Genomic DNA, 24,152 nt, shown 5'->3' with positions numbered 1-24,152 from the left:
TGAGATTTGCCATGAAGGTTGAGGAATGGGGAGGAACAGAGGTGGGAGAAAGTAGGCAGAGTTGACTCGGGATGACAGTGGCTGCTCCTATTGCCAGATGAGCTATGGAAGTAGTACGGAGCTACAGAGCCTTAAAGGAAGGGATCAGGAGAAAATAGAGGACTAATCAAAGAATTGCATCTGGCCTGAGGTAAAAGGGATGAAGGACCCCTTCAGCTAGAGTTTCCCTATAGCATCTACAAGATCTTTTTGCTGGTGTATTAAAAACACAAAGAACAGTTTAGGGGTGCAAGCTATTGGGAAAACTTGGGTGGAACATTTTGTTTGGATAGTTTTTTTTAAAAAAAACCCACCCAAGCTCCCAAATAAATACACACAAAGTCTTATTACTTAGAAATGACTGGCCTTAGCTCAACTTGTCCCGACCCTCCTGTCCCGTCCCGTGTCCCCCCCCCCCCCCCCGTTTTTTCAAGACAGGGTTTCCCTGCATAACAGCCCTAGTTGTCCTGGAACTAGCTCTGTAGACCAGGCTGGCCTCAAACTAAGAGTTCCGCCTGCCCCTGCCTCCTGCGTGCTGGGATTAAAGGCTTGCTCCACCACAGCCTGGCCTGCTTGACTTGTTTCTAGCCAGTTTTTCTTATCATAAATTACCCCACCTACCTTTTGGCTCTGGGCTTTTCCTTTTCTTACTTGGTAGGTGGCTGGCCCCTGACATCCTACTCTCTTGCTTTCTTGCTCCTCCTTTTTTCCAGAGTTTTCTTTCTATTTATACTCTCTGCCAGTCAGCCCCGTCTATCCTTTCTCCTGCCTTGCTATTGGCTGTTCAGCTCTTTATTAGATCATCAGCTGTTTCAGACAGGCAAAGAATCACAGCTTCCTAGAGTTAAACAAATGCAGCATAAACAAAAGCAACACATCTTTACATTGTTAAACAAATGTTCCAGAGCATAAACAAATGTAACACACCTTAAAATAATACTCTACAACAGGTGGAGGATGTAGTTCAGTAAGTAAAACATTTAAAAGACCGAGTAAAAATGTAAGTTTGAGGATAATGAGGAAAGGAGTGAGCAAGAGGATGAACCAAAATGGGAGAGAACTAGAGCCCATACATAGGAGGCTTGTGGTTGAAATCTGGTCCCTGTCTGTAGGCTTCATTTCAAACCAGTTAGGATGTGTTGGTTTTGAAGCAGCATGTTCATGGAGGAGAGCACAAATCCCATCCCAGGAGTTATATCTGGTCCTTTTTAATTGTGGAGTACTGCAGCAGTCAAGGAGTTGAGCTGGTCCTGAAAGATGTTAAGCTGATCTGAGCTGGTGAGAGGAGTAATTGATGCAAAGAAGGCTTCCGTCCAGCTGTTTTAGTTCTGAGTCCCCAAAACAGTATCCAGAGTGGCAAGAAAAAGGATGAGTTGGATGGCCCATTAGTCCCCTTTTAGAGGTCACCCAAATTGCTTTTAAGGGTTTGGGAACATTTCAGTAACTGCTTCAAGGCTGATGGAAGAGTGATGGGAGCAGCAGTTAAGAGTGCTTCAAAAGAGGGTCCCTCAAGGGCCATGATGAAAGTTAACAGTTGGTAAAGATCCAGAGCATAAGTCATGTACAACTTTGTGGAGACACAAAGTTACACGAGGAAAACTTTTCCGTCAAGATTAGCATGAGTTAAATGCAGTTAGTAGAACTGGCCGGGCCAGGCGGCTGTGGTGCACACATTTAATCCCAGCACTCGGGAGACAGAGGCAAGCATGGTCTACAAGAACTCTCTGTGAGTTTGAGGCCAGCATGGTCTCCAAGAGCTACTTCCAGGCCAGGCCAGGCCAGGCCAGGCCAACCCTGTCTACAAAACAAAACAAAAAAAGAACTGGCTGGACCATGCACCAGAATTCTGTAGGTAGTAGGGTAGCTAATTAGCTGTGTGTTTACGTCAGACTTCTGCCTAAGTAACAAGCACCTGGAAGCATTTGTAAAAGAAGTCAATTAAACCTAGCAGCATTCAAGGAATGAATCTGAACAGAAAGTATCTAAAAGATATTCTTTGCTTTTACATATGATATACTCTTAAATATTAACAGTACTAGTTAATAAACAAAAACATCTTAAGTAAAACAAAATTTTTTGGTTAGAAACAATCTGATAAGGTTAAAATTTTTTTAAATTTGGGATTATTACTTTAAATGACCATATCTACTATTTGAAAACATGACAATACATTTTTGTTAACATCAAATTGTTATATTCCAAGAGACAATGTAATTGTAGTTGTACTTCCCAAAAAAGAAATTATTTTTAATTTTCAGTTTAAAAAGTATACTTCTAGAGATAGTGTCTGCTTTATCAAGAATAAATGATTCGCTTTACAAAATTTTCTAAAATTAACCCTATTTAAAAGTACCTTTTAAAAATCTTTACATTTTCATTTTAAGCACTCAACTAGCAGTTGAAAGATGGAAGCAGTCATGTTAAATTTGTTTTTGTTTTCCTGAGACAGGGTTTTGCTTTGTAACTCTGACTGTCCTGGAACTCACTCTAGACCGGGCTGACCTCGAACCTAGAGATCCATCTGCTTCTGCCTTCAGAGTGCTGGGATTAAAGGTGTGTGCTACCACCACCAGGCTTTCATGTCAAATTTGTATTAAGTAATATACATCATAGATTGAATTAATAAAGAAGGCTAAAGCTAACTCTTTACTCCTGCAAATGGACAAATTGGTCACCACATACCATCAGTAGTAAGCATATTTCTTAACATCATTCTATTTAAAAATTGATTGTTTAGAGTTATAATTTATAAAGCAAGATAACCAAATTAAACGAGCTTTAATAAATATTGGTTTTTGGAATGTCTTAGAAAGCATCCACAGACATCACTACTAAAGCCTGTGTACTTCTTGTAGGCTTTAAGGTAAGAGTTCAGGCATTGGTCCTGGAGTGCTGTCTGGGTAAAAAGTAGATTATAGTCTTGATCACTACAGGTGAGCTCAGGTTGGAGAGAATCTCCAAGTCATCTCGTAAAGAACACGAAGGCTTGGGATATCAATAGAATCTTTTGTTGACTCTACAGATACAAAACCAACTCTAAAAGACATTGCTTGGATATTCTGAATAACTTTCCAAAGCTGTAAGTTTAATGATAGAGTATCTGACATCCTCCTTTAATGAGGGAACATGGATGGTTAGGGAGTAGACCCTGGATTTGTTTTGGCTGAGAGGAAGAATTGAATGACAGGGTAAAGGGCATGACTAATTGAACTAGTATGCAGGTCATATATCAGTCAGGCTTACGTATAAGGTTCCCCTGTTCACAGCATTCTCATATGTCAGTTCAGAAGACATTGATGGCAGAATAGTTGCTTTTTGCCTCTCTGAGATATTTAGGATATGGGTGTAGACTCTGAGATCCTCTATTAGGCAAGAGAATCCATTCCTCTTGTCATATGAGACATAGGAGTAATTTATCTTTACATAAGGAGGATGTTTGTTTTGATTGTTTGGCCTTTAAAGCCAGAGATGGTCAGACCTTGCAATTGGAGCTGGTCAGGCAGTCAGAGGCAGAAGCCCCGACTTCAGGCAGGTCTTATTTCCTGTGCATCATGTAAGGAGGCTAACCTGCAACTAAATCTAGTGGGATGCTTCTCCATCCAGAGAAACTTGTCCTTTATCCAAGGGAACTGTTAGAGTCCGTGGGCCCCAACACAGATAACTATTTTCCCTAACTGGACTGGTACGGAGTTGTGAGGAATAATCAGACACAGCTTACACGGTCATTATGGAAGGGCATCTCAGGCTTCTTCCTCCTGAAGATCTCCCCGTGTTTATTATCCAAACAGCTTTTAAACCAACACATAAACTGAGCAGGAAAATACCTGTCCCCTAGGTAACCAGGTGAATGGTGGTTTGTCATGTCCGCATCTACCTGTCTGCTGTGTATGCTAGCTGTCACGTAGGCTTGAATCAGCATCTCTATAAGGCATCCTCCAAATTACAAAGAAAGGAGCAACAACATCCTGACTTTTTGTTAGACAGAGACAGCATGTCTGCAGGGCTACGTGACCGCCTCAGATGGGGCCTATGGCTTTTGGGCCTGGCTGCCACACCATATAGAAATATGGGCCTACAAGGAATTACTTGAGCCTGGGAAATCTGCCATGCAAGTTGAATGAAAAGAAGAAATAAAAAGGAAAAGAAAGGACATGGCTGCTCCTAGGTATGGTGAAGGAGAAAGTTTATTATAGAGAAAAGGGAGAGAGCATAGCCAGAGTCAGAGACAGGGACATCTGAGAAAGTCCAGAGTAGACATGACCAGACTGAAATAGGCTATGAGGGGAAAAGTGAGAGAGGGGAACCTGGTGTAGCAACCAGGAGGCTAAAGGTACAAAAGGGGCAGGTAACCAAAATGTCTAGATAGTATAGGAAAGAGCCTCTGGGGAAGGGCAGCCTAGCCTCTAGGTTGGAGAGTTCAGGAGTAGAGGGCAGGATATGTCAGCCATAGCCTGTAATAGGTAGCACTGAGGGGTATGGGAAAACTTGGAGGCCAGGTCTGCTTTGATATGTTAAATAGGCACCTCAGCCATTTGTCCTGGTTTTAAAACTTTTAAAGTAATAATTTATTTAAATTTTAATTGCATTGGTGCAAGGGTGTCAGATTCCCTGGAACTGAGTTACAGATAGGTGTGAGCTGCTATGTGAGTGTTGGGAATTGAACCCAGGTCCTTTGGAAGGGCAGCAGTGATCTTAACTGCTTAGCAAGCTCTCTAGTCCCCTGGGTTTGAAACTTAACACAAGTATATTGTAAATTTAACTCATTTTACTCAAGCATTCAATTTTTTATAACCAATTTTTAAAATTATACATGATTTTGAACATTATTTTACATTAAATTTTTAAATTTAAACTTGTTTTGACTTACTTGTGTCAGGCTTAATTTTGACAACATATGCAGAGTGTTATATGATGGGTGGTGACAAGACTATATGATGGGAAATAAAAAATTGGTCTCTCATTCCAAGCTTGTCCCTGTAAATAAATTACTTTCATATGTAGCATGACTGCAAACAGTTCTGAACACATTAAATAATTTTATCATTTATACAGTGACTGACCAATAACTTACATGTCTTGATTATCTTTAACAAGTTGTTCCTTCTTTTTGGTGGGGGGCGTATTTCAAGACAGGGTCTTTCTGTGTAACTGGCTGTCCTGGAACTCGCTCTGTAGACTAGGCTGGCCTCAAACTCACAGAGATTTGTCTACCTCTGCCTCCCGATTGCTAGGTTTAAAGGTGTGTGCCACCACCTTTGGCCAAGTTGGTACATTTTATAAAATTAGGGTTTTACAGTTTTTATTCTTAATAAGTTTGGAGTCTTAAAAATACTTGAATTAGCCAGTTGGTGGTTGCACACATCTTTAATCCCAGGACTCGGGATGTAGAGGCAGGCAGATCTCTTGAGTTCTAAGCCAGCCTGGTCTACAGAGTGAGTTCCAGAACAAGTAGGCTGTTACACAGAGAAACCCTGTCTTGAAAAACTGAAAACAAACACAAAATAAAAATTCCTGAATTAAAGATCCTTTAGTATCAAAATAAACTTAAAACCATAACATAAATACTGTCCACAGAGAGCCTGGGAACCTCATTTTTCTGGTTCTTTTATCAGTGCTTCTACTAAATGCCAGTTTTTTAATGACAGTTTCAAAAAAAAAAACCATCTTGGAAGCCTGGTGTTGCCTTCTTAGGCTAATAAAAGGGAGATACAGGATAAACAGAGGATTCAGTGGATCTAGTTGTTTTATGGGTATTGCTTTAGTTGATTTATATATAGCATGTGGTCATTTTAACCAAGATGGTGGTGAAGTCACATGGCATGCCCTTTTTTTAACCTAAGAGAAGGGGTGGTTGAGTCACAATGGATACCAAGATGGCAACAGGTACATGGTTGTTACTTCAAGGTGGACCTAGGTCATCAGCCACATGGTACTCCAAGGTGAGGCCATTAGGACCTCTTCTTAAACAAGTGTTGAATCTGAGTTACATACATGTTATTTTATAGCTAATTAAGTTATCTATACATTCTTTTAAAATTATACTCAGTGAACTTATTAATTCTAGCAAAAGCTTTAAAGATAATGAACAAAACCAAGAAAAGAGGGGGACTCAAAGAGTTGTTGACAAGAGATTTCTGTCCCCTCCTGTCCCTCAGCCATTCAGTCCTAAAGAAACAAACAGAGGTCTACATTAATTACAAACTGGTTGGCCTATTAGATCAGGCTTCTTATTTACTAATTCTTACATCTGACATTAGTCCATAATTCATGTCTGTGTTAGCCATGTGGCTTGGTACCTTTTATCAGTGTGGCAGTCCCATCTTGCTTCCTCTTGGTCTGGTGACAACTGCAGACTCTCAGTCTTTCCTCTTCTCAGAATTCTCCTGTTTTCGTCGCCCTGCCTCTACTTCCTGCCTGGTCACCCCACCTATACTTCCTGCCTGGCTACTGTCCAATCAGTGTTTTATTAAAACAATACAAGTGACAGGGAACAAACCATTGTCCCACAGCACAGAGTTACCTTGCCATTTGTAACCTCTATGAGAAGTAGTGTAGTTCTCAGCTCTCATGCACAAAGTGTTTGTTCCTGGGCTGCTCTGTTTTGCTCTCCTCCCTGTCACAGAGTCAGGTGGTCTGCCTGACTCTGGGCAGAGACTTTGGAGGAAGCTTTTAAACAAACATGCTTGAGTCTGGGTCAGATGGGCCAAAATCCTACTCTAGAGCCAGCCTTCCCAGTAGGGTAGGAGCAGCATGAAACAATAAGCCACACCAGGCTTATTTCAACATCTTAGTAACTTTCTGCCTGTTGGAGTAATATGGAATTTCTGCTGAAATTCTGGAAAGGGCAAAACAAAGAGTAAAAATAAAAGTTACCCACAGTTCATCACTAAATAACTCCTTTTGTATTATAGTTTGGGTATTTTTATCATGCATCACTTACATTTATTCTTCCTCTTTTATAAATTGAGTCTATAGTATCATGGACAACTTATTTGGGCTTGATTGCTTGCTGTGCTACCATACCTGCATTTAAAGACTTAAAAATATTAATGTGTCTGTTATCCTAGAGTTTGTCCATGTGTGTTCATTCATGTCATTCTCAACCTTAAACTTGTTTGTTTGGTTTTCTTTTTTTTTTTTTTGAGCCAAATTGAAGCGTTATTAAAATATTAAATACTGACTACCCAAATGGACTTTAGCCAGGACCTTTCCTGGAACTCTCCCAGCTGACATGAATTGTTGGGCTTTTGTGAACCAACCTTAAACTTCTTACTGATTAAGCTACATCCCCAGCCCTTTTCTGATTTCAACATTTGACTGTATGTGCTTTAGTGTATATTTATGGTGAATTATTTGAAATTAGCTTTTTGCACATACTTGTCATACTTGTTATAATATGTCTCCTCCTACAAACGTCTTCATATGTTCATATAATCATGCCATTATCAGAGCTAATATGTAATTTCTAGGTTTCTCTGGCTATCCTCAAGTTCCTTTATTAATAAAAAAAAAATGGCCTGGAGAGGTGGCTTAGCTGTTAAAAACTGGGCTCACAACCAGGACGTCAAAAAAGTTTTTTAAGGCAGGTTCTAGTCAAGGGTACTTTATTTATTTGCATTTATTTTTCTTTGTGTGATGCTGAGAACTGAATTAAGACCTTGCTCTCAATAGACAACACTTCAGCTCTGAGCTGCACTCTTAGTCCCCTGCTCTGCATTGGGTTGTAATTTAATCTCCTTTTTCTTAGAACTGTCGATCTTTCCTATGTACAGGGTCATTAGTTTATTTGGGAGAACAAAGTCAGTGTATAGAATTACTAGATAAATCTACTTTCTGAATTTTCCTTACCTGTGTTTTCTTGAAACTTACTTCTCTGTCATGTATTTTCTTTAAGTTATAAATTTTAAAAACTGAAGCCGGGCAGTAGTGGTGCATGCCTGGTATTTGGGAGGCAGAGGCAGGTGGATCTCTCTTGAGTTTGAGGTCATCCTGGTCTACAGAGTGAATTCCAGGACAGCCAGGGCTGTTACATATAGAAACCCTGTTTCAAAAAAAAACAAAATTTTTTTTAATTGAGTAGGTTTAGGAAAAGGTAAGAAAGCTTCATGGGTCATCAATGATGTTGGTCTTTCTCACAGTGAGTGATGTTAAGTTTAATCCCTTAAAAAGGCGGCTATCAGAGTTAAAGTTTCCTCTTCTGTAAAGTGGTGATCTTCTAGGTGACAGTTTGCATGCAGTGAATGACTTTGACCATGAAGACTGCCTACTTAATAGGCAGAGGCAGATGGAGCTCTCACTTTGGGGTCAGTCTGGTCTACAGAGTGAGTTCCAGGACAGCTGGGGCTACCTACACAGAGAAACCTAAGGAAAAAAAAAAGGAAAAGAAGGAAAGAATAAAGAAACATCAGTGCTGTTACTCTTCTACCAAATATTTTCCCTCTTACATAGTCATAAAAGTACTAGAGATGTATATGAGTATCATTCCAACATTATTTTATTTGCTTGCTTGTTTTGCAGTGTAGGGATTGTACTTAGGATTTCTTGGTCATACTAGGCGCCGAGCTGTGTCCCTAGGCTCATGCAGCATAATTTTTAATTTAATTTAAAAAAGATTTATTTTTATTTGTATGATTGTATTACCTTTGTGTATATATATGTACCACATGTGTGCTTGGTTCTTGAAGAAGAGATAGGATTCCCTGTAGTTGGAGTTAGCAGACAGTTGTAATCTACTCTCTTGTTGCTGGGAATTGAACCCAAGTTCTCTAGAAGGGCAGCAAGTCTTAAATGATAAGACATCTTTCCAGCCTCCAAGCAGTATTATTTTTAAGAGGAGAAAGCAACAATAAAAAATTAAATGTCATCTTGCAGTCAAAAACCAATGATAGTGGCTGATGAAATGGCTTAAACTGGATAAGCCTGATGATCTGAGTTCAAGCCTCACAAGTCAAATAAAGTGGAAGGAGATAACCAGCTGTGTAGTGGTCTCTGACTGCAGTACACGCACAGTGATAGTATTCTCTCTCTAATGATGGCGTGTTAGGGACATATCAAGCTTAGGTTATTCTTGTTAGACTGTTTTGTACAGTATTGTGTTGATTTCCTATGTGCTGTAGTTTTCCTTATCTCAGAGGACCCTTTTGGGTTTGTTTTCCTCTTAAATTTTTCATTGCGTATAAAATATAGAAAAATAAAATCTAAATCATATGTTTTTATTGTACAGTGTCTCTCAACTTTAGAATAGATAGGGTTTTGATGCTGAAGTTTTAGTATCATCAAGCTTTCAGGGTTCACCAGTTTCTTGAGAATCTAGTGTAATCATGTAAAGAGAAGAAATATTATTTTAAGTAAGAACAATATTAGTAGTGTCCTAACTATAGTACAGTTCTTGAAATAGAAATGTTTGTTACCTTTCATGTCTGTTTTTATTTTTTTGAACAGTTCGTTTTCCTGAAGATCTTGAGAATGATATTAGAACTTTCTTTCCTGAATATACCCATCAGCTCTTTGGGGATGAGTAAGTAACATATTTGCCAAATTAATGTGTCTAAAAGCAAGAAACTATTTTGTCTTTTAAAGTTAGATTTTATTTTTTTACTCTCATCTTTTCATGTAGTTTATCTTAAAAATATTAGAACAATAGTTTATGCATTGAGCACTATGTATGTAATACCTACTGTTTACTACTATAAACTTGTATTTTTAATTCTCACTGTATTGTATTTGCTACTTTGTGTTTTGGTGGGATTGAACAGTTGCCTAAGGACATAAAAATGCTGGAGTTCTGAGTCAGATAATCCAGGACTCAAATTTATCATTACTATTTTTTAGTTTTACCTCTTTTGATACTACTTCCAGTATAGCATAACCCCCAAAATTTATAAAGTTCCAGGTATTACTCAATGATTAAGTAAGCAATTCAAGAAATTTATATGAGTATGTATGTGCACACACATGTACATAGGAGTGCACAGAAGAGGAGGATGTTGGTATCCTACTCCGTCACTCTGTACTTCATTCCTTTGAGACAGGGTCTCTAATGAAACCTGGAGCTAGGCCAATGGCAGCAGGTGCCGGCTGTTCTCCCTTGTCTACTCCCCACAACACTGGAGTTACAGGCACATGCACGGAGGGAGACCTGGCTTTTTATGTGGGTTCTGTGATTTAAGCGTAGCTCACTAAGCTTATGTAACAAATGCTCTTTCCCATTAAGCCATATCTCAGACCCTAAAAACAGCTTGAAAGATATGTCCTGGGACTAGGCAGTGGTGGTGCACACCTTTAATGCCAGCACTTGGGAGTCAGAGACAGGTGGGTCTCTGTGAGTTTGAGGCCAGCCTGGTCTACAAATTGAATTCCAGGATGGCCAGGGCTACACAGAAAAACCCTATCTTGAACACCTCCCACCAAAAAACAAAAACAAAAAGAAAAAAGATAAGTCCTGGGATATCTGGCAATTTTCTTTGATTCCCTAAATCATATATATGTTAATGTAGTCAGGTTTTTTTCTTATTTAGAAAGTTGAAATAAATAATTTAATGAACACTGATTTCTTCATTTGGATTCAGCTCTTAACTAGTTTTTGTCTTGTTTTTTGTTTTAAGGTAGAATCTCATGTAGCCCATGTTGTCTTCAAACATGCTCTGTAGTAGTGGCCAGCCTTGAACTCACTGTTCCCCAAGGAACTGTTTTGTTGGAGCCAGGAAGGATATTTGAACACAGTTAATATTTAAAATATTTTTGTTCATGGATTTTCCTCTATATATCATTGATATTTATTTGATGCATTCATTTTATTTCTTTTTGTTGTTTTGTTTTTTGAGACAGTTTCTTCTTGTAGCCCTGGCTGTTCTGGAGCTAGCCCTATAGACCTGTTTGCCCCTCCAGTGCTAGAATTAAAGGTGTGTGCCATTGCCAGGCTCTTAATTCTTAATTAAATGTTTTTTTTTTTTTGTTGTTGTTTTTTTTTGTTTTTCGAGACAGGGTTTCGCTGTAGTTTAAGAGCCTGTCCTGGAACTAACTCTTGTAGACCAGGCTGGCCTCGAACTCAGAGATCTGCCTGCCTCTGCCTCCCAAGTGTTGGGATTAAAGGCATGCACCACCACCGCCCAGCTAATTAAATGTATTTTTAAATTGAAAAAGTTTCTCCATGGAGCAAATTTTAGTATATTTTTAATTAATGTATCAGATTAGGCATTTTATGAACTTTTAAATAGCAATAACCAAATCTTATTATATATAGACTCTAAAGTATCAATGTTTCTTATTTTTAACAGGTTTTTATAATTATAAAAATATTTTCCTTTGGATTTTTTAAAGCGAGATATTTATGTGCTTTTACCTTTTTTTCTATTAAAAAATTATCTCTTCTAGGGCTGAGAGTATAGTTCAGTGGTAGACTGATTCCTGTCCAGAAAACAAACTCTTCAGCTGTAGCTCAGTGGGTGAAATCTAGTTTCTAAATATTGCTTCTTAATGGCTTTCACGTTCGTCTCTTTGATTTGTGTAGCAGGTAGTGTGCTCATACAACGTTATTCTCAGTTGGGCAGGTAGCAGTCGTGACGGTGATGATCCTGTCCTTACGACCCAGGCAAGGCACAGTCCTCGTGCTAGACCCATTGCCTCTCCTTTCTTCCACTCAGAAAATCGCTGGGATGAACATACTTTGATAGCCTAGGCAGAATTCTGGCTAGGATTGTTTCTTACAAGTACTCTCTTTTTTTTTAAGAATTTGTTTTTTAGGGGCTGAGGTGATGACTCAGCAGTTGAGAGTGATTTTACTGCTCTTTCAAAGGACCCAGTCTAAGTTCACTTTCCAACACTTAATGTTGGCAGCCTTTAACTCCAGCTTCAAGGCACCCGATGTCTTCTCCTGGCCTTTTGGGGTACTACACTCACAGCCATGTGTGTACACATAGCTACACACAAATAAAAAAATAAGTCAACCTACAAAAAGTAAAAGAATTCATTTAAAAAATAGAAATAAAAGCCAGCTTTACTGTGATAAATTGCATCCATATCATCAATTTTAGATGTTTTTATTACTCTCACCAAAAAAACCCTTTCCACTTTGAGTCTCTGCAGTCCCAGACAGAAAGTAACTACCCTCTGTTTATAGATTCATCTGATCCAGATATTTAGAATTCAGTTTCCCTTCCCCAAGATTCTTCAAAGGGAATACCATCAGTGCTTTATGATTGTAGAGTTCAGAGTTGGAATTCACAGAAGGGGTGGGTGTTATCATTACTTTGAACAGCTGTGGACACTAGTGATAAAGCAAATGCTAAGCTGAAAGGACCTGCTCACGGCTACCTGTTTGCCTAGCTAGGTCTTAGTTTAATGCTACTTAACCTCATTTGAAATGCCTTCTAGTTAATAACAGCAGCCGTAGCAGGCATAGTAACAGTGGGAGTGATGTCTGACAGTCCTTAGGGTTTGCCAGTTACTTAACATGCTCATTGAACCCAACAGCTTTCCTGAGTTAGGCACCTTGATTCTCTTCTTTTACATGAAGCTGAGTACAGTATCGTTGTGAATGTTCATTTCCTTTAATTTTTTTTTTGATTTTCGAGATTCCTTTAATTTTTTAAACAAGCAAATATAGTTTAACTTCACAGGCAATTTTAAGATTTTAAATTTGTTTATATGTGTATAGGTAATACATTTTGATGACTTGGCAAAAATTCATTTTGGCTGATTTCGCTTTTGCTTTTCATCTCAGTGAAACTGCTTTTGGTTACAAGGGTCTGAAGATCCTGCTGTACTATATTGCTGGTAGCCTGTCAACAATGTTCCGTGTTGAATATGCATCTAAAGTTGATGAGAACTTTGACTGTGTGGAGGTAAGAAGAGAAATACATATATTTTAACTTTTCCACTTGCGTATAAGAGAGGTCTTAAGTGTTAAGGCTCTAAAGAGGAGAAACTGCAATGCCATCGCTTCAGAATCAGCCTTTCATGTACAGGCGGTGTTTGCTGGTCTCTTCTCTAACCTTGTAGCCATACCCCTGAGTCCGTTCATCTCCTAGGTGAACCTTCTTTAAGAAAACCTTTACTTCGATGAGCAGAGCTTTCTTTACTGGCTTTTGTTTTGATTGTAAACGTGCAAGTTAACAGCTTTCTGAAGGCCTTTTATTTATTTTAACTTTTGGTTTTTATTTTATTTATTTATTCATTTATTTTTGTATAGCATTAGCAGTCCTAGAACTTGATCTGTAAACCAGGCTGGCCTCAAACTCACAGCTATCCACCTGCCTCTGCCTCCTGAGTGCTGGGATTAAAGGCATGCACTACCACCACCCAGCTTAACTTCTGGTTTTTATCCTGTTGATTTTTTTTTTTCTCCCATGTTCTTTGCTCTTTAGCTGTCAATTGAGTATCATTAACAACTACATAAAAATAGTATATTGGTGTGTTTAATGAAATGATGTATAATGTCTATACAGCATGAAAGAAACCTGAAATAGTTAATTTTTAGAAAATTTTTGATTGACACATATTTTTATATATTTATGGGGTATAGCATAGTATTTCAGTACATGCATACAAACAATGTGTAATGGTCAGTGCAGAATAACTGATATATCACCTCAAATACCTATCAAGAAATAGTCACAGGCTGGGTATGTGACTTAGAGGTTAAGAGCACTGGCTGCTATTTCAGAAGACTGGGGTTGCATTCCTATCACTCTCAAGGCAGCTCAGGATGATCTGTAACTATAGTTCGAAGAGATCTGACACCATTTTCTTATCTCTGAGAGCAGGCACACACTGTATACATACACACATACACACACACATACATTCAGACAAAACACCCATATGCAGAACAATAATAAAATAATTATTTTTAAAAGGAAAGGTCAGGGCTGGAGAGATGGCTCAGAGGTTAAGAGCATTGCCTGCTCTTCCAAAGGTCCTGAGTTCAATTCCCAGCAACCACATGGTGGCTCACAACCATCTGTAACGGGGTCTGGTGCCCTCTTCTGGCCTGCAGGCATACACACAGACAGAATATTGCATACATAATAAAAAAATAAATAAATAAATAAAATAAAAGGAAAGGTCATAAATATTCAATAGAGTACTACTTGTTCGTTTTCTTGTACTTCTCAATCATGCTTAAAATTACCAAGCTTGACAGATAAATAATATGTAATTGTACTTAGTATTTGTTTTTTCTAGCAGTTTGTATATCTTGAAATTTTCTTTTAATTTTACTGATAGAAAGATGATTGTGAATAATGCTGTAGTTGTGATAAGTGAATGTTTACAACTAAATTCCATCTGAACCAGCATTGGATAAGTTATGAAAATAGAGGTTTTCAGTAATGAGATTTTTCCTATTAGATATGGTTAAATTTCTCCAGAATCCAAGTATTTCATACGAAGTATTCTGATTTCAAATATAGCTAATGTTTTCCTTTGTGCAGTACAAAATTCACTGTCATTTGAGGTGTGTGTGTTTGATATAATGTTGCAGCTGATAGTGCTAAATTGATATCTTCCAAAGGAACTATTGACTTAGTTATTGATAAACCTTTCATATACCGTGTGTAGTGAAAATAGCTATCTATTTGCACTAATTTCTAATTGTTCCATTTTTGAAAACCAGGGTTTCTATTTAGAAGTACTATGTGAAGTATAAGAAATCAATCAATCTTGTATACTGTTTTTGTAGGGTTACTTATTTGCTTCATGGTCAAAGATCATTTGTTCAGTGTTAAGGAAAGATCTTCCTCCCCTTTTTAAAGAATGGTAGTTGATAATGGGCATAGTGGACTGGCTTCTTTCTTCTGTTTCAGAAAGAAACTCTCCCCATGGTTTCCTGTGTCCTTTTTTCTCTCTGTTAATTATGTGTATTATGTAGTATGTCTATATTTGGGTATGGCATGTGAATGTGAATACCCAAAGAGGCCAGAAGAGGGCTTTGGATCCCTTGGAGCTGGAGTTACAAGCAGTAGTGAACCACCCAGTGTGGGTGATGGGAACCAAACTTGGGTCTTCTGCTTGTAATTTCTGAGCCATCTCTCTAGACTAGCTTCTTTTTCTCTTAATGCCAGGAATACAGTAAATAAAACATTCTCTGCTCTTGGAGAATTTACCATAAACAAATCATAAACTCAGAGAGTGTTAGAAATATTTTGATGGGGTATTTGAAGAAAGCAGCAAATCCAGATTATGCAGAGCCTTGGGATTTTTTTGTGCCAGGATAAGGTACTGCTAAGAGGCAAGAATAGTTAGTAGCCTTTATAGGTTTTAAGCATGTGATGAGTTATATACATATAATTCACATTTTAAAAAGGTAGGCTGGTGTGTGTGCATGCTTGTAATTCCAGTATCCTGGAAGTGGGTGAACTGTAGAAAGACCTAGAGTTAAAAAACAGATTTAGCTATGTGGCAAGTTTGGGGCCTGCCTGGACTGTTTGAGACTTTGTCTCAAAATTAAACAAAACTGGTGTGCAGAGGACATGATGTTGTGGGTAAAAGTGAAAGAAGTGAGACCAGAAGCCAGACATTGCAGTATTAGTTGTCAGATTGAGAATATTATTTATTGACAGAACCAGTATGTTTGTGGTTGAAGTAGATGTTGATGGTTGAGGGAAAGAAATAAATAAGTGGTGGTGGGGGGAGGCATTGCTGCTGGTTGTGGTGGCGCCTGCCTTTAATCCCAGCTCTTCAGAGGCAGAGGCAGGCAGATATCTGAGTTCCAGGACAGCCAGGACTACACAGAGAAACTTTGTCTCAAAACAGAAACAGAGAGGAGAGCAAATCAAGAAGAAACAACTACTTTTCCTCTTTGTAGCATATCTTAGATAGTCTTAGAATTACAGTAATTCTAAATCTTGAGACACTTTTCTTACTTAACATGCCAATAATTGCAACCTCAAAAATAACTCACCAGGGACAAACTTAGACTAACAGTGCTGCTTAAGGTACTAGAAAGGTTCTTGTTCTTCCAAATACATATAACTCAATAGTTGTACTGTATTACTAGTTTTTGTCAGGCACATTGCTTTGTGCAGTGTTGAAGAAAAACAAAAATTGTTCCATAGGAACATTTTCTCATGTAACAAAGCACAGAACACTGGGACTCTAAATGGTCATGGTGAGAAAGTATGTCCTTTAAGATATTTCAAGGGGGTGGATAGATGGCTCAGTGCTCAAGAGTGCTGGCTGCTCTTGTAGAGGACTCAAGTTCTATTCCCAGCATCAACACAGCAACTCAAAACCACCAGTAGCTTGTTTCAGGGCATCAGTTCCAGGGCATCAGACCTCCCTCTTCTGGCCTCCACAGGCACTGGGTGCACACATGGTGCACAGACATAGATTTTATATGAAGTTGTTTATTGAGTAAATATCTTTGAATACTGAAAGTTATATAGTCTTTCAACTTGTTTAAGGTCAGATTTGAGGTTAGTTTGCCTTTCAGCAGAAGTATGACTTGAAATCTACCAGTTACAGAGATCTTTGAAGTTGGTTTCTAAATGCAAGACAGGTAAAGTGACTCATCATGCTTCTATAGTTCCTGTCTTGCTTAGGAGATATGACATAAAGTTAAAGGTTAAAATCACAATATTGAGATTGCCCTGTAGTGATTTTTTTTAATTGTGTTTTTTTTCTGACATTTAAAAACCAGAATTACAATTATACTGTGCTATTTTACCCATCACTATTTTTTAAAAAAATTACCACATAACAAATCTATTGCAATTATTCCTCTTTTTAAATACTCTTATGCAATTATTGAAAATTGGGTGTCTCTTCACATTCACAGTTTCAGGGAAAATATTTATAAAATAGTATGTATTTTTAAAATAAAGTAGATTTATCAAATTTAATTTATTTGCAATTGAGGATGACTTGCAAGTCCTGATGTACACATTAGCAATAAAGTGTCAGTCAGAATGCTGAAAAGCCATATTTTAAGTAATAAATTATTTTTATAACCATAAATAAATCATATATGTATATATGTTGGTACCAAAGCATTGAAAATAAAACTTATTTGTGATAAGCTCCATCCTTGTATCTCTATCCTAAAATGTAACTCGGTAATAAAGTACTATTCATCTGCAGGTGCATTGCTCCTACTTAGTTAAAAGATGGTTGAAAGGACAGGAATTAGTAGCATGTTGTATTAGCCTTTTGTAGTGTATTTTGTCCTAAGCATCTTAATTTCCCTGTTTTGAATGCTAAGTAGCAAGGGTCTTGGTTTAGAACTAATACCCATCATGCATGTAAACGGTATGAAAGAGCTGCTTAGTAAGTTAACACAAAGTGTTCTTGTGTCAGTCCTTGTGGAAATAGATACAATACAAACATTACAGCTGAACTCACGGCAAACTCCATTAAGTAAAAACCTGGCCTCATTGTTGAGGAAAAAGTTTGAATAGAATGCAAGCTCATTTTGTTGAATGTAATGTCAGGCTTTTAGGGACTGTATTGAAGGATAAGGTTTTGTTAAGTTGAGACCAATTCATTAAGTTTTATTGCCTGGTGAGAAGCAGTAATACTTTATTGTAAGACTTCATCAAATATTCATGGTTAAAGAGAAGTAGTAAATGTATTCAATCAAGTGGTCTTTGGGGTTTTGAAAAGGATTATGAAGTCTGCTCAGCTGATAGTTTTCATTCATTGAGGTTGTTTAACAAGGGTAATTTTAATCTCTGAGTTTAATTTTGTTGTTCAGTCTTTTCTCTTTTATACGATCACAAATCCAAGTCTATGAAAGTTGTCACATTGTGGAGATGAGTGGATAATATAACCATTCATATGATTTTTGTATTTCCTGAGTGGAGATACTTTAGAATTTATTATCTTAGTTTAGCATATGAGGATCTTATCTGTCTACTTTGCTATTCATTTGGTCAGACTATCTAGCCTTACCACTTACTGCTGGTGATCTTTTCATGTCTGGGATAATATGGTTTCTTTACATGTATATAATAATAATCAGCCTTTTGTTTTGGCTTGTTAATATTGTCCTGAAGGGTGGTAGGTAATAATCATTTTACTCTTGCACTAGATATTAGGCTACCTGTCTTCTCTAATTTGTTTTTATGTTAATGCTCATCTCCAACTTGTGTGAGAGCAGTTTGTTTATATAAAACTTACCCTTTTTCATTTTACTGCATTGCTTACTTCTTTAGCTTAATTGTGAAGTTTTGTGGTAGTTGTTGATTAAGAAATTTTTTGTTTTGTTTTGAAATATGAGGTCTCTCCCTGGTTGACCTAGAACTTGTTATGTAGAACAGGCTGGCCTCAAACTCAGAGATCCACCTGTCTCTGCTTCCTGAGTGCTGGGATTAATCACTACCTCTAAACCCTTTTAGAGAAATTAAACATTTTCACCTAAAAACTACATTTGTTAATTTTTGTTCTTTATTCTCTATTCCTCAGGCCGATGACGTTGAAGGGAAAATCAGACAAATCATTCCTCCTGGGTTTTGCACAAACACAAATGATTTTCTTTCTTTGCTGGAAAAGGAAGCTGATTTCAAGCCATTTGGAACCCTACTCCATACATACTCAGTTCCTTGTCCAACAGGAGGAGAAAACTTTACCTTTCAGATATACAAGGTAAAAAGAAGTCTTTCCCTTCGCCTGGAACCTATATAGGATCATATATTCAGTATTTCTAGCATGAGAAAAATGGTTTTTATTGGCACTAAAACCAGCTCTGTTTTGACTGTGTGTTTGTATACACATATTTAATCTGAGACTTGTAAACGTTTCCCACAGAATAGTTTTGTGTTCTGCAGGCTTTCACTTACCTCAGTGATGAGTTTCACCTGACTTTTCCTAGCTTTTTCCCTAGGCTGACATGACATGTAGAGGCTTTCGAGAATATCATGAAAGGCTTCAGACCTTTTTGATGTGGTTTATTGAAACTGCTAGCTTTATTGACGTGGATGATGAAAGATGGCACTACTTTCTAGTGTAAGTACAGTTCTAAAGCAACAGTGGACCTTATTACCTCCACAAAGCAGCATTTTAATTGTGGCAGCCCAATTATTGGGGACAGTATAATGATATTTTTCCCAGGAAAGAAAAACTATTGTTTATGGGGCTTGAGTTTGCCTTCATTATGCTTTGGGGGACTTGAGAATAGAGCTGAATTAAATGCTGTTGTCTGTTAGGGCCCTGAATGTAGGCTTAAACAGTAAAATGAGCTTTGCCTGTGTTTTCTTTTACTTGCCACCTATTCATCTTTATAATAGGCAAGTGCACTGAAGTGATGTAAAGAGGTCTGATTTGTCCAAGTTGCTGCACACCAATTAAGTGAATTGTACATTCAGAACATAGCAGGTGTACCCATTGGGCCCTCACAGAGTAGCTTGCTGACACTGAAAATTCAGTCAGAGAATGGAAAAGAAAATGGACACTGCATGGGAGCGCGACTGTAATTGACCTGCTTGGCTTTCTGTTTTATCTGCAGATTTGAGAAGTATAATAAGGATGGAGCTACGCTCTTTGCGACTGTAGGCTACATGACAGTCTATAATTACTATGTGTACCCAGACAAAACCCGGCCACGTGTAAGGTAATTGGCAGCATAACACGTGCCTTGTCTTTTATTTCAGAAGAAACTGCTGAAGTTTCCAATACTTGTTATAGTAGTGTTGATTTGTTTAAAAAAAAAAATCACCATTCATTGGTTATGTACTGATTTATTTTATTGTGTTCTTTAAAACTGTCTGGCAGACAGTTTCAAATTTTCAATTCAAATTTCAAATTCAAAACCAATTTTAAGTATGTTAGTAATTTTTTAAAAAGGACCAACACTTATACTATCATAATTTGATTTTTTTAACTGGTCATGTTGTGATGTTTTAATTTAGAATAATTTCTTTACTATAGTCAGATGCTGATACTGACTCCATTTCAAGGTCAGGGCCATGGTGCTCAACTTCTTGAAACAGTTCATAGATACTACATTGCATCTCCTTCAGTTCTTGATATTACAGGTATGTAACATTTTATATTACTAAAATAGCCTTTTTCAAACATACCTTAGTAGTTTTATTTCTATTCTAAGTGTTAGAATTCTCCTGGGGTCTTTATGGAACTAAAAGTTGCTTTTAGGTTATATTTAGATCTTAAGCTTTTATGGAAATTGAACTGCATCCCTAACTGAAGTGAAAAAATTAAAAACAAAAACAATGAACTAAATATATATTATTTGGTGAAGTCCTGTTCAGACATACGTGCATTGCAAGTATCGTATAACTTACTTGTTCAGTTTATTTGGCAAACATTTTTATCATTTAGAAGATTCCTGTGCATTAATTTTAAACCATACTATGGTGGGGAGTAGTAATTCCTAAATAGGAGGCTTTTTTTTTTTTTTTTTTTTTTTTTTTTNTTTTGAGACAGGGCTTTACTGTGTATCCCTCGCTGTCCTGGAACTCACTCTGTAGACCAGGTTGGCCTCAACCTTACAGAGATCTGCCTGCTTCTGCCATCCAAGTGCTGGGGTTAAAGGTGTGCAACCCTACCACACAGCAGATGTCCTTTTCTTACCCTGAGTAATGTTCAGATTTGCTGTTCATTAAGTTGCTGATTAATTTGGGAGTCACTGCCAGGCGTTGTGGCACATATACCTCTAATCCCAGCACTAAAGAGGCTGAGGCAGGAGGATTGAGGTCAGCCTGGACTACATAGGGAGACTCTGTCTCAAAATGAAACACAAATTTAAAAAAACAAAAGCCTGGGAGTCCCTTTTTTTCCTTTTGTGTGTAGTGTATAATAGGGTTGTGTATCTTCAATATGAAAATCTGAAGTCCAAAACTTAGGACTGTTTTAGTGTGTGTGGCCAAAAAAGGGTATTGGACCCCTGGAGCTGGGGTTAGAAGCAGCTGTGAGCCATTTGATATGGGTGCTGAGACTGAACTCAGGTTGTTTAGAACAGCACGCTCCCCTAGCCATTGAGCCATTTCTCCAGCATCCCCCTCTCCACACACACCAAGCTTTTTGTTTTGTTTTTAATTTCAAAATTCAACATTTTTTTGAGTGCCAATGTGATACTCAAATTTCAGATTTCTAAAAAGATTTAGATTTTCAAATCAAGAATTCCGGCTGGTAAACTATAAAAATACTCCAAAACAACAATAGAAATCTCAAAATACTACAACACTTTTGGTCTCACCTATTTCAGTTAAAGTTCCTCATCCTGTATAAGATATTCATCTCCAAGGTAAATGTTTAATGTTTATTTTATAAAGGCTCGAATATGGAGCTGGAGTGTAGAACTCAGTGGTAAAATGCTCACCTAGGATGCATGAAGCCTAGGGGATTCGATCCCTGATGCCTCAAAATAAGTAACTAAATAAGAATATATATTTTGTATTATTTGAACTGATTGCTGTGTTACCCAGATTTGCTTCCATCATGTAAGTTAGGCAAGCCTTGAGCTCGAGAACCTCCTACCTCAGCCTCAACTGCTGAATCACAACTGACCTAACACTAAGATTGTTTCTAAAATTCATATTTTAACGTGCACTAAAATGGTAACTTGTTTTAAAATTATTTTCCAAAATTTTATCAAATTGTTTAAAAGAAAGGAATAAAAAAATTGTTGAGGGCTGGAGAGATGGCTCAGCTAAGAGCATTGCCTGCTCTTCCAAAGGTCCTGAGTTCAATTCCCAGCAACCACATGGTGGCTCACAACCATCTGTAATGAGGTCTGGTGCCCTCTTCTGGCCTGCAGGCAGACACACAGACAGAATATTGTATACATAATAAATAAAATATTTTAAAAACATTGTTGACTACGAGACTGGAAAGCTTATAAAATAAGCTAATGGGCAGGCTTTTTTCCATATAGTATGCTGATTTTGCTTGCCCAAGAAGAAAAAAATAGCTGCCAGAATATGAATTATCTCCTTTTAACAAATACTTAACCTTTTCCCCTAAGTATGGTCTAGAGAATTCCACTTTACATGAAAATTAATGCTTGGGTATTCTTTAAATACTTTAAACAATAAACTAGAGGGAAGCATGTTAGGTTTTTGTTTTGTTTTGCTGTGGTGAGAATCAAACCTAGGGCCTTGTACATCCTAGGAAACATTTACCACTGAACTATAACCCAGCTTAGCATTTTTAAAAGGGAGTTCCACATTTATAGTATTGCAATATCTTTTCCTCTGACTCATTGCTGTTAAAAGGACTTGAAACTTCAACGATAAGAAAGTAATTACTCAGCTTACTTTATATCAGAAGTTAAAGATGGATAGACACCTTCACTACTTTTCGTGACCTGTAATATTATCAAGACAGTACAGCCAGCTCTGTCACTGCTTTGAGCTGAGCCAAAGTTGCTGGCTTCTGTTCACTGACAGCTTGGGCTTGGTGCTACATGAGGGGACATTTTTGGTGATTTTAATCTGGAGTTCACATAAGTAGTCTTTGTCTACTCTAGTGGGTAATGTGCCAGCAGGGGTTGTTTCTCTGAAGCCTCTTAACTACTTTTTTCTGCCTATTCTAGCCAATAAAGACCTTGATACTTAGCACCAATTAGCAGATAAAGAATTTTCTTTCTTAAATCTCAGTGAAGAGTCATTAATAATAGTACCCTTTATTCATTGCTATGATTCATTAGAAACTGAAGTCTTTAAAGAGAAAGGCTAAACATGCTAAAAGGACGTCTGAATTTGACAACTGAGTATCGACCTTTATTTTCAGCATTCACGTTTCTTGGCATTACAAAATGCTAAAAATGCTTTGTTAGCTGCTCTCATTAATTTATTTCTCTTAGCTTTCATACCGTGTCCTTAAAAAGCATTAAAAAAAAACTTACTGAATTTTGTACTCTAGTCATTTAGTTGTCTATTTTTCCATTATTTTATGTTTTTAATTTAATGGATCTTCTGCGGGCTTTGGGTATCCTTTTGAAATTCAGGCTGTTAGTATTGAGGTGGCCTTTGCTTCCTTGACATTTTGGCAGAAATAATTATAATTAATATTTAATCATTGGTAGCTTAGGTTCTGTTCTCACTAGATACATGTTTGGGGTGCACTTTCTTCCACTTTATTTCTTTTAGCTTCAGTTTTATTGGCAGACAGTTCCTTATTATATACACTGTCTTCATTTTGAGGCTGTCAGTTTCTCATGGATAGCATTTGAATACTTCTCAGACTATAGATAGAATCAACAGTTTCATTGGACAGTAGAAATTGATTCTGGCTAGAGTGTATGTATTAGCATTATTTAATCTATTTATATTAACAACTAATATATTTGCTCTTTAATTTAAAGCCCCTTGTTCTGAGATATGTTACGCAAATTTTTAAAATGTTAGTGTGTACTTTTTACATACTTACGTGATTTGTGTTATTTCATTAAAATATTTTTTAATAATGTACCATATTAATACAGAGAGGCTTTTAAACATGGTAGAATACCTAATGCTATAAGCTGGGTTTTTTTTTTGTTTGTTTGTTTGTTTTTTTGTTTTGGTTTTGCAAGACAGGGTTTCTCTATATAACAGTCCTGGATGTCCTAGAACTCACTTTGTAGACCAGGCTGGCCTTGAACTCAGAGCCAGCTTCTGCCTCTAAAGTGCTGGAATTAAAGGCACCGCCACCACTGTCCAGCAAGCTGATATATTTAATGATATATTTAATGATAACTCTAGTTTTTAGACCCTATATATTTAGACCCTTGAATATAGATTTATACTTCAGCAGATTTTATCTTCAGATATATTACTTTTATGTGAATGTGGTCAATGTATTTATGGTGTATACACATGTATGTATGCTAGGTACATATGCATTCAGAGGCTAGAGGAAGGTGTTGAATGCCCTGTTTCATTATTCTCTACCTTATTCCCTTGAGACAGTCTGTTACTGAACCTCTGGAGCTAAATGGACAGTTAGAAAGCCCCAGTGATGGTCTTCTTGCCTTTGCTTTCCATTCCAAAGCATTGGAGTTATAGGAGCACATGGCCAAAACCGGGTTTTTAAATGAGTGATGTGGTCTAAACTCAGATTTTCATGCAGCACGTTCTTTTCCATTGAGACACTCTCCAAGTCCCTTACCCCTGTTTTGAGACAAGGCCTTGAACTTTTAATGTAGCCCAAGATAACCTTGGAGTCCCTTCTTTCTC

The 24,152-nt window shown here is 37.4% G+C and overlaps 1 protein-coding gene and 1 long non-coding RNA gene across 3 annotated transcripts in view; one reads left to right on the top strand and one right to left on the bottom strand.

Annotated features, from left to right (window-relative positions):
- The window catches only part of LOC126488663 (uncharacterized), a 49,201-nt gene that overhangs the window by 2,379 nt on the left and 22,670 nt on the right, over positions 1–24,152 (bottom strand). The window lies entirely within an intron of this gene.
- Positions 1–24,152, top strand: part of Hat1 (histone acetyltransferase 1) — a 40,417-nt gene that overhangs the window by 7,380 nt on the left and 8,885 nt on the right. For both annotated transcript variants that reach the window (XM_050122271.1, XM_050122281.1), the window contains 6 exons: positions 9,481–9,556; positions 12,761–12,881; positions 18,442–18,621; positions 18,860–18,981; positions 19,481–19,585; positions 19,903–20,009. In XM_050122271.1, the coding sequence (XP_049978228.1) occupies positions 9,481–9,556; positions 12,761–12,881; positions 18,442–18,621; positions 18,860–18,981; positions 19,481–19,585; positions 19,903–20,009 (711 nt within the window). The remainder of the gene's footprint in view (positions 1–9,480; positions 9,557–12,760; positions 12,882–18,441; positions 18,622–18,859; positions 18,982–19,480; positions 19,586–19,902; positions 20,010–24,152) is intronic.

The sequence above is a fragment of the Alexandromys fortis genome, unplaced genomic scaffold (genome assembly GCF_014885135.2).
Source record: "Alexandromys fortis isolate MF-2015 unplaced genomic scaffold, M_Fortis_MF-2015_v1.1 scaffold_8_9099976_23576923, whole genome shotgun sequence".
Classification (NCBI taxonomy): Eukaryota; Metazoa; Chordata; class Mammalia; order Rodentia; family Cricetidae; genus Alexandromys; species Alexandromys fortis.
The sequence above is the reverse complement of the archived record's forward strand: the minus strand, read 5'-3'. Positions and strand labels throughout refer to the sequence as shown.